This window comes from Salvelinus fontinalis, chromosome 34 (genome assembly GCF_029448725.1).
Source record: "Salvelinus fontinalis isolate EN_2023a chromosome 34, ASM2944872v1, whole genome shotgun sequence".
Taxonomy (NCBI): Eukaryota; Metazoa; Chordata; class Actinopteri; order Salmoniformes; family Salmonidae; genus Salvelinus; species Salvelinus fontinalis.
Window position 1 is genome coordinate 15,337,949 of NC_074698.1, and position 11,434 is coordinate 15,349,382.

The window sequence follows — 11,434 nt, forward strand, 5'->3', positions numbered from 1 at the left end:
GGAGAAGGAGTGGAAAAGGCCCCACTGTCGGGAGAAGGAGTGGAGCAGGCCCCGCTGTGAGGAGAAGGAGTGGAGCAGGCCCAACTGTCGGGAGAAGGATTGGAAATGGCCCCACTGTCGGGAGAAGGAGGTGAGCGGGCCCCGCTGTCGGGAGAAGGAGTGGAAAAGGCCCCACTGTCGGGAGAAAGAGTGGAGCAGGCCCCACTGTCAGGAGAAGGAGTGGAGCAGGCCCCACTGTCGGGAGAAGGAGTGGAGCAGGCCCCACTGTCGGGAGAAGGAGTGGAGCAGGCCCCACTGTCTGGAGAAGGAGTGGAAAAGGCCCCACTGTCGGGAGAAGGAGTGGAGCAGGCCCCACTGTCGGGAGGAGGAGTGGAGCAGGCCCCGCTGTGAGGAGAAGGAGTGGAAAAGGCCCCCCAAGGAGTGGGAAAGGCCCCCAAAAAATACATGTCCTCCTAAAATGAATTCTAACACCAGTTCTGTTTGTGATATTAAGATTCTAACAACGACAGTGTGTTATATAGGGTTATTTAGGAAAAGTCTAGGGACTGAGGGGGGCATGACTTAAATAGCAGAGTATACTGTATATATATATTTTTATATATGAGCAGTCCAAATGACTGCTTTAGCAGTTCTAGTGTTATCCTTCACAACCTTGTCAACTCCTCATGATAGATGGATTCAGGGAATAGTTTTCTTCTTTGTCCCCTCAGTATGAGTGAATGAATTAAGTCTTTGCTGACTGTAATGAGATCAGCAGTACTTCTACAGTGACAGAAAGCAGTTAGACTGTTGTCACTGGCCCCAAAACAAAATGGCTGTGTGAAGTCATTACAGTCAATTTGGGACACCAGCAGTTTCAACTACTGACAGGGCAAATCACCTTTTCCCATAAACACCCCCCTTGACCCGGGGTGTTGTGTGTGTACATGTGTGTTTCAAAGCTCATCTCTTCTGCTGGTGTTAGTGTTGGCCCTCTGGCGTTCCGTGTCCGTGTGTGACCACACACTCCTCCAGGCCCATCTGCAGCTCTTTTATTTACATACCGTGGTGCTACTCCCCATGCCAAGCTGGCCCGGGCTCCGAACCCCAGACTCCCCACTGGCTGAGCCGGACTGGGAAGACAACACATGGACCTCAGGTTTCACTCCACTTCATCTCAAAGGAAAACATTGGGAGCCTCAACTCTTCATTCTCATGCGTTAGACCATGCATGTTGGCGTTCCTGTCATCCATTAGGACGTAGCTTGTTGGAGCCTAGAGGGCCAGGAGAACAGAGCAGGCCCAGGAGAGAACAATCTGACTCTTATCTGTGCTGCTACGTGTCTGATGTCGGTGTTATCTGCCTTTTCTTGTCTCCTGATAAGAGTGGCGTGAGTAAAGCCTCAGGCGTGGGGCAGCAGGTGTGGGCAGGCAGTGAGACACTACAGTACAGCAGCGTACACATTCCTCTGGAGAGGCTGAAGTGTGTGAAAGGTCTGGATCAGTAGGATACTGCTTAGGGCAGGAGGGGAGCCCTTTCCCCTTGTTACCTTGCTCTGATCAGCTAAGTAATTGCTCAGTTATTTAAAGAATGTTTTTCCCGTTTTATGAAAGGGCATTTGTACTCTCTTTTTTTTGTTGCTGGTTGTTTGGTTACTTGATTGTGTGTGAAGCTGGTTGTCTGTGTCTGGATCCTCGTGTGTACTAGAGGTGGTCCTGGTTTGCGTGTAGGCTGTGTAATGAGTTGTGAATGTAACAGGAGGAACTCCCTGCTTCTCAGGCATTACTCTAATCATCAGAGGAAGAGCCGGGGGAACGAGGGGAAAATAGAGTGCAGAAAAAAGGGAGAGGGGACAGGGAGAGGTGGAGGGAGACAGAGAGAACGAAGAGAGAGGGCGGAGTAGAGTCGGTGAGATGGAGGAACACAGAGTTTAGGGACCTCTCTCTCTATCGCTCTGCCTCCCTTTCTCCCTCCCCTGGGAGGGGGCTCACACAATGGCCTAAGCCTCCCGCTCTTTGGAACAATGGTCTTGGGAAAGGAAGTGTAGAAGAGGCCCAGCTCAAGTCCCTGCTTTTGTTTCTGAGAGGTCCCCCCCTCCGTGTCACAGCCAGATTGCAACGAAACACCCCTGAGGTCACTCACACACTCCTACACCTCCGGTTCCTGGTCACACAGCCAGTGCTTCCTCATGGTGCCTCCAGTAAAACTCTGGCCCCCTCTGATTTTTATTTTATTTATTTTATTTTACCGTTATTTTACCAGGTAAGTTGACTGAGAACACGTTCTCATTTGCAGCAACGACCTGGGGAATAGTTACAGGGGAGAGGAGGGGGATGAATGAGCCAATTGTAAACTGGGGATTATTAGGTGACCATGATGGTTTGAGGGCCAGATTGGGAATTTAGCCAGGACACCGGGGTTAACACCCCTACTCTTACGATAAGTGCCATGGGATCTTTAATGACCTCAGAGAGTCAGGACACCCGTTTAACGTCCCATCCGAAAGACAGCACCCTACACAGGGCAGTGTCCCCAATCACTGCCCTGGGGCATTGGATATTTTTTAGACCAGAGGAAAGAGTGCCTCCTACTGGCCCTCCAACACCACTTCCAGCAGCATCTGGTCTCCCATCCAGGGACTGACCAAGAGCAACCCTGCTTAGCTTCAGAAGCAAGCCAGCAGTGGTATGCAGGGTGGTATGCTGCTGATCACCCCCAAACACTACCCACAGTAGGTGGAGGTGATGGGGCAAACCGGAAAACTGCCCCAGAAGACAAGATCCATTCCTCCCCGGAGAAAAACAACACAAACAAAGTGGACCGCCAGAGGCCTGGGAGGTGAACTGAGATGGTCTCTGCCCGGCCGAGTGTGAGTGTGTGCCATTTCACTGTGGTCTCCAGCAATGGGGTCCTATTATGTGCCAGTACAGTGTGCACGGTGGGAAAATACCATGCAGAATGAACAGTCATGGACACGAGATGGAGAGAGGAAATTTGGCTTAGTTTGTTAGAACTTTAGGAAAAATACTCAGCCACACCACCAATCTCTTACCCCTGATGTGTTCTTAACCTTGTGTTCTTAACGGCCAGACAGTTTGGACTCCTCTGTGTAGCTGCGTATACTGAAGTAATATGGGGTAATCTGGCATGGAGATTTCTGAGGGGCGATGACCATATATATATTTTGTAATTCTTGTTTGCCACAGGAGGAAGCACTCTGCCTTCCCTTTCTCCTCCCTACTCTCTCTCTCTCTGACAGCACTTCCCCTTATACTTTAAGTGCGATAGTTCAGAAACTGTGGCTCTGATTGCTGAGGGATTTTCCCGCTCTTTGGCTAGGAGACAGGTGTTCAGACAGGAGGTGGATGTGTAGGAGTGAGCAGCAGGACAACTGGCCTCAAGACACAGAAGTGAGAGTACTGCTTCCTATGATGTAACCAGGCAGGTGCAGCTACGCAGGTGTTAACTGCACCAGGAACATGAAGGTGTTGATAGATGGGTGAGCCTCCTATGGTCAAAATGCTATAAAGGTCAATATCTAGCTCCAGAGAGGGCTAGCCACCAGGCAAACTGAGAACCTAACTTTACTCCGCGGACTTAGCAGTGTGTGATGACTTTTCTCCACATGTAACTGTTGATTTGAGGAAAGCTAAGTAAACAGATAAAACCGATCTGTGTTGAAATCTGTGGCTGTGGTCCACTCTGGCAGCGCTGCCTCCAGACGTGGGGAATAGCCACTCTGACGCCTCACAGAGCCGTTTAAAAACGACAGGGATCTGGGAACTGGCCAGGGGAACAGCCTTTGTGTGCAACCCTGTCATTGTCCCAGAGCTCAGATAAGGCAAAAGAAAATACCCCAGCACTGCGCTGTGACTTCCTGTCCCCATTTACTCAGCAGAAAAGGCCCTATTCCCAATACGAGTTATGAAGGAGAGACTGAGGAGCAGGGTGGCGAAAGATAATTTTACTTTTCAATTCACATTACATCCTTGCTTTACTGTACCTTTTGTTGTGGCTGGCAATGCAAAAATGTTTGGTCTTCAGCTAAAATTTACCGTAAATATCACAGTAGCCACAAGCCAGTAAGCAAAACTATTCAACAGTGACAAACTTTTATTCTTAAAGATATTACACTGTTGAATAATGCAACCAAACCATATTACACTCTTGTGTGTGCAAAGGGTAGGAAGCATGAGTTTTAACTCACCAAAGTAACAACACAGTGTTGTCAAAGACTTAGTAACTTAGTTGTAGTCATGATCTGGTTACCTAAAGCTACAAACATAGTTCTGTTTTTGGGTTATTACTTATTAACTTATTTCCGGATATCTTCTAAACTACCCACAATGCACTATTTCGCAACGTCATATGGAGAGAGTTCGTATGCTAGCTTGATATCTAGCTCAAGCTGGCCAACGTTAGCATCCTCATGCGCCTCACATACTTTGTGGCTGTGTTATCTAGTAGGAACCTGTTAGCACGGCATACTCTGGTGCCTCCTTGCCGTGGGCTCAAAACGAAAGAAAATCATACCTCTTTGCTCTGTAGTATCTCGTCTGTTTTCCTTTTTGTTTTGTCAACTTTTCGGCATGTTGGGCCTCCCGAGTGGTCGCAGTGGTCAGTGCTAGCTATGCTGCTAGAGATTCTGGTTCAAGTCCAGGCTCTGTCACAGCCGTCCGCCACCGGGAGACCCATGGGGCGGCACACAATTGGCCCAGAATCATCCGGAAAGGCATGGGTGTCTCAGGGTTAGGGAAGGGTTTGGTCGGGCAGGGATGTCCTTGTCCCATCGCGCACTAGTGATTCCTGTGGCAGGCCGGGCTCAGTGCATGCTAACACGGTCGCCAGGTGCATGGTGTTTCCTTGGTTTACTTTAATGTAGCTGTAGATTGCTCATGATGTGCTAACGTAACAATACATTCATAAAGTATTTGCTTGTAAGTTTGCGGAAAATGTTATTGAAACTAGTATTTGAAGTTATTTCTGTTGGAGTATACATTATAGGGAATAGGCTGGCTTGCCTATATGTAATCCATATTACACCACACACTCAGAAAAACATTTTCCGGCTTGACTTCGGCATTCTTCGGAATTCTGATTTGGTTTTATGTAATAACTTGAGAAATAAGAAAAGTGAGGTGTAACTTTGCAGTGAGACTTTTAATGCGTATACTAATTCAAATCCATATGGTACATGTGGTTCTGTGTATGCTACCTTCCATTTTAAGGGGTTTATTTTCTCGCCTGTGGAGATGGGCATCCATAGTTTTACGTGGCTAGTTGTAGCCGGCAGCTACTGCGACAATTTCAGAATGTAATAATGATGGACATTTGTCATTATTTGACTGTTTGAGTACTCACATGATTTTCATTCGAGTTCTCGGAATAAAAAGAACAAGCTATTTTTAGAACAGACGGCCTGCGCTGGATTCAATTATATATTTTTTTAAATCTCTGGTTAAAGATTGAGTTTTGACCTCCGTCCGAGCAATCAAATACTCATACTCATCCCTAGAATGTAACAGGGATGCATTCCAGGTTTAAAAAAAAATCCAGGTAAAAACTCAATAAAACGAGTCTCAGATATTCAAAAACATTGCTCTGCTATTACCATTTATTCTGTTTGTACTGCCCTGCTTCCAGGGGGGGTAACTGTTTGATGGGTGTCATGCTCTACCTATGAAGGTAGCGGTCGAGACGTAGTAAGTACGCAAGTTTACATTTCAGTAATATGTGTAGCCGACTGTATTTTTACATAAAGTGTAGTAAGTGTGGCTCTAAGACGCTGCAGGTCCCGTTCCTTCCTTAGCCATACTGCATGCAGCTTCCTGTGTTCCAGTGCCAGGCCTGTGAGAGCCCTAGGAGCACAGCAGAGCTATGAATTCGCTGGAATCCACCAGGCCTGATTGTGGACCCGGGGTTTCCGCTGACACTCTTGAGTCTTCAAATGGTGCCATCAGATCAAACACTGTCTCAGATGCTAAACGATCAGGCCTCCATAAGGCGAGAGGAGGAAAGGGCTTTCTTCAGCCCTTTAATCATCCAAGCAAGATGCTTCCTTGTTGACTGGTTGCAGCTCCCAAGGAGGAAGATGGCCAGCTGTTAAACCACTACTGTAGTTCACCTAATTTGTCACTATTTCAGTATAATATGTCCTCGGGAACAGAGATGTGAAGGGATGTATATTCATCTTGGCATTGGTCCTCTTTTTACTGGTTTGAGTGATACCAGTCACAGTAAGTCCTGTTATTGCGACAGGCAGATACCATATGGCTGGTTGGACCAAAACCAGCCATCGAGCCATTTAAAACCATACAAAACAGCCATATGGATTTACTCACAATTAATCTGAAAGATGTAGATGTGGTGTTTTTTTTAAAGGGTCCTTTAAAGCTATCAGGGTTTCTTTATTGCAACTTAAAGCCTGAATCTCGGGCATTGAGTCAAATGGCAGGGAATATGGCATGATGGGACTGCTGACGTTTTTCACAGAGCAGTTTTCGACAAGGCCTACTTTTGAAAGCTCTTTCTTCTGTAACAGAGCTGTTCCTGCCTCACATTTTGGATGGATAATAGTGGCCTGGTCTCTGTTCTACACCACAATGAGTGCAGAAGGAAAATGATGACCTGAACTTTTGTATGGTTATTGCCTAGACCTAAGTGCAGTCATTTAAGCCCCAGAAACAAAATGGATTTTTGAGGCGTTGCCTGCTCTTTTATGGAAGAACATATAATCATAGTTTTGATACTCACAGTGGTTGTCTAATTTTAGTCTGATATTTTACAACAGATTCTGTTTCTGCCAGTCGCACCAGAGACACAGGCTGCGACTTGAATCCATGAACTTGTTCCAAGACAGAATTCTCAAAGGTGCAGCCTTTAGCAAAATCTCCCCTTTGCCCAGCATTCTTGCGGTACCAAATCTATGGTACGTTATACTTTCATCTTTAAATAAAAAAAAGATATGGAGTCCTCAAAACGTTGTAACCGAACAGGCGGCGCTTTCCCCCCTCTCCATAAACTACATTAAATATAACTTTTGACAAATGTGCATCAGATGAAAGCTTCAATGGCCAATTTGCTGCAATATTCAGCATTGGAGACTGGTTCCTGTAGTGAAGACAAGGCCAGGCAGCCTGTCCCGTCAGTCACATGATGGTTTGATGTCAGTGTGTGCTTGTTACACGGCCAGCAAAGTGTTCTGAATTTTTTTTCGAAGAGGGGTTTGTGTTCCCATGACTTGACTGCGACACGCAATGTTTGATACACCTAATTAATTATGGAATTGAGGTCATAATCAAAGAGCCACAGAGATCCCCAAGGGGAAACTGGCTGTGGAGCAGAGATCTGGAATAGAAGCTCACTTCAAAGCACTTGTTTTGGGGCTGTTGAGGCTACCTTGGCCTTGCTCGTCTCCTGCTCAGACATAATGAGCAGTAGTAAGACGGGCTGTCGCCATGTCTCCACACCGTGGGTGTATCCAGTGTCTGGGACTTCTTTCACACTCGGTTCTGTGTTACCCCCCTGTGGCCTGCCCTTTGACCTCTCGGAACTCATAGCAAACAGTGACCTCACAGCGGCTGACCCACATTCAGACGCCATGGGAGACCAGAACACAAGTGCAGACTCTATCTTATGACCAGCTGACATGGATGGAGCTCTGCCTCACAGACCTCCATTACTGTTACAGCAGATGACAAATGCTTAGTGTCTGACAGTAAACTGTATATCTACCGCTGGTGGTGGTGATTCATAGTCTCAATGACCTTGCTGTGAGATGAGTGACTATTTTCATTTCAGGGACGATGACTGTGGCATCACACTGACATGCTGATTGAACGCAGGGCATAAGCTGCATGACTCTACAAAGCACACACTTTGTTTGGAATTCACAGAATTGATAAGAATGTGCTCCTTATCACATGCAACTGGGGAGTCTGTGCTTATGTTTGGAGAAATTGTGTGAAAGATGTCAAAGAGAGCTGGGGTGTCAGCAGGACCAGTGAGATACACAAGGGAACGTCCCCGCCTTTGGTTGATCACGTCTTGGGAGGGCATAGAGATTGTAGTAAGTTGGTACATTTCCAATGAGGATTTACCCCAGTGTTTTACCCAAAGGCGCAGACCTTTCTGTTTCCATCTACTTGGGCCAGCACCGTGTCTCAATTGGCCATGACAAAGCAACAGTCTTTTTGAATGATGCAGAGGTTGTTGATTCTGCTCACCACAAGTTTTTAGAGTCCCAGTCCTGATGGAAACAGAATAACTAGAGGTTAAGTTAACATAAAACACTGATGACACCCTGGTGTGGGGGTAACTCTAGATGGAAAAGCACCATATGAGTCCCTGTGGTGGCCAGTGACATTCTTTCTTCTAAAGCCACACTAGGCTGAAAGAGAGGCATCTCTATCAGAAGATCAAAGGACACAACAAGGTCTCCTCCCCCCTGTTCTCTGAACAGTGTATTGTCTCCTGACCTGGCCACAGAGGTCAGCCTGGGGTGAGAGGCTAATGAACTGCCTCTAGAGATGGAGAGAAAGGGACAGATCTATCAGGGACAGTTTGTTCGGGATCGCTAGTTCACCCACCAGGTTTTTGAGACCTGATGGGTGAGCTAGCTGGAGTCTCCACTCAACTGTCTGTTGCTCTCCCCTTAAACCCTGAACCATGACCCCATAGCCCTCTAATTAAAAAAACAATATATTTAACCTTTATTTAACTAGGCAAGTCAGTTAAGAACAAATTCTTATTTACAATGATGGCCTACCAAAAGGCAAAAGGCCTCCTGCGGGGACGGGAGCCTGAGATTAAAAATAAATAAATAAGTGCAATATAAATATAGATCTGTAAAACAATGCTCAACCTCCAGATTTTGCACAACCAAAAAGCAAGCCAATCCAGTATAGTACTATAAACCACAAACTGAAGATGCACCATGGAGGCACTTCCCTCCAGGCTTAAGTGAATAGTTTCTAGGTTAACCAGTAGCACGGTGTTTGTTCTAAAAATATCCTGAACGTATGTTGATTTGTTTTCTGTCTTGTGTTTTTGCAGAGTTGTTGGGCTCCACGAAGAGACTGAACGTCAACTACCAGGATGGAGATGGGTAAGTGTGTGATGATAATAACACTGTCCTAAAGAACTGACTGACAACCTCTGTAAATAAAATACATAAAATAAAAGATGGCCTACCAATAAGCTACTCTTTCTGTATCTGTAAAACAGTAGTTCTACTGTGTAGCTTCTACATACAAGTGCTGGGATTTTAAAGCTCAATGCGTCTTGTCTTGTGATAAACACTCTGCGTTAGTTTGCCTTGGGTTGAATCATGGCCTTCTGCTAAGTCAGCCAAAGCAGACTAACTGGTAATTGTGTCTGGAGGAGAAGCGGAGGTGTCACTACTGAAAACGCTCATTTAATTGTTGTTTTTACTACTGCTTCTTGCCCAAAAGCAGACGCACCACAGTCTACTAACCCCCCAGTTACCCTGTCTGCCAGTGGAAATGCTGACTGTAAAAATGTTCCCCTCTCGCTTATTAGCATAGGTCTAGTTTCTCCTCATCTATTTTTCTCTTTGTGGAGGGACTTGGATCACATATGAAATTTCTCACTTTCTCCGTTTCCTCTCTTTCCCTTCTCACAGGGTGGTGTGTTTTCATCGCAGATATTTCTGTCGGCTTCTAGAGCCATACTAATTTTCACAATTGCTCTCAGTAGCTGATAGAATGGCACATTGATGAAATTGGTGAGATCCCTTGGTGCAGCGTGGCTTTTTTAAAGATTCGCTCAGCTCCCTGTAGAATATGAACTAGTCAAAAAGTAGATCATGCAAACTCTGGCAAAGTCTACAGTTAGACTGTCTGAGTTCAGATTGAGTCCGATAGGCTTAGCACACCCGAGATATCCAAATATAACTACCTTTTATAGCGCTCCCACACCCATCCCAACAGCCTCCCCCCTCTACAGACACTACTGGTGCCCCCTCACTCAGCCTAAATAAACAGAGTAACAAAAGTGGAGAGAAGAGCCAAGACAACAGTGGGAGACCTTTAGATAAGCCGTGCCTCTGAGATGGCTGTAAAATGGTCCAGAGATTAGGACATTGGCGCACCATATATCAGAGCCCAGCTACCCCCCCCCCCCCCCCCCCCCCCAGGCCCCAGGCACTGGCCATGGTTTACTGCTTGTTATGCATCTTCTCCAACCCCCCCTCTCTCCTTGTCAGCTCTCCCATGGGGGGGCAGGGAATTCAGAGGCGGAGCCTGAGGGGGCCGGGGTCAGGGGTGGGTTTTGTCTGGCGTAGAGGGCGGGACTGTGGCCGATTTAGATGGGAGTGTTTACAAAAGCTGCCACACAACTCAATGCAGTGATGACAACTACCGCGTCCGGGAATTATATACTAGTGCACCAGAGAGGAAAAACATGGCTGGAAACAGAGTTGCAGGCTTGATAATGATGATACACTACATGACCAAAAGCATGTGGACACCTGCTCATTGAACATTTCATTCCACAATCATGGGCATTAATATGGAGTTGGTCCCCCCCTTTGATGCTGTAACAGCCTCCACTCTTCTGGGAAGGCTTTCCACTAGATGTTGGAACATTGCTGCGGGGACTTGCTTCCATTCAGCCACGAGCATTAGTGAGGTCGGACACTAATGTTGGGCAATTAGGTCTGGCTCGCAGTCAACGTTCCAATTCATCCTAAAGGTGTTCAGTGGGGTTGAAGTCAGGGCTCTGTGCAGGCCAGTCAAGTTCTTCCACACCGATCTTGACAAACCATTTCTATATGGACCTCGCTTTGTGTATGGGGCCATTGTCATACTGAAACAGGAAAGGGCCTTCCCCAAACTGTTGCTCCAAAGTTGGAACTACAGAATTGTCTAGAATGTCATTTTATGCTGTAGCGTTAAGAATTCTCTTCACTGGAACTAAGGGGCCTAGCACGAATCATGAAAAACAGCCCCAGACCATTATTCCTCCTCCACCAATTTTTCAGTTGGCACTATGCATTCGGGCAGGCAGCCGCAAAACCCAGATTCATCTGTCGTACTGCGAACTGGTGAAGCATGATTCATCACTCCAGAGAACGCGTTTCCACTACTCCGGAGTCCAATGGCGGTGAGCTTTACACCACTCCAGCCGATGCTTGGCATTGCGCTTGGTGATCTTAGGCTTGTTTGCGGCTGCTCAGCCATGAAGCTTTCCGACGAACAGTTCTTGTACTGACATTGCTTCCAGAGGCACTTTGGAACTCGGTAGTGAGTGTTGCAACCGAGGACAGACAATTTTTACGCGCTACGCGCTTCAGCACTCGGCGGTCCCGTTCTGTGAGCTTGTGTGGCCTGCCACTTCGCAGCTGAGCTGTTTTGCTCCTAGATGTTTCCACTTCACAGTAACACCACTTACCGTTGACCGGGGCAGCTCTAGCAGTGCAGAAATCTGACGAAC

At 46.9% G+C, this 11,434-nt stretch overlaps 1 protein-coding gene across 3 annotated transcripts in view; it reads left to right on the plus strand.

Annotated features, from left to right (window-relative positions):
• Positions 1-11,434, plus strand: part of LOC129833254 (caskin-2-like) — a 94,113-nt gene that overhangs the window by 32,070 nt on the left and 50,609 nt on the right. For all 3 annotated transcript variants that reach the window (XM_055897701.1, XM_055897703.1, XM_055897702.1), the window contains exon 3: positions 9,035-9,086. In XM_055897701.1, coding sequence (XP_055753676.1) covers positions 9,035-9,086 — 52 coding nt within the window. The remainder of the gene's footprint in view (positions 1-9,034; positions 9,087-11,434) is intronic.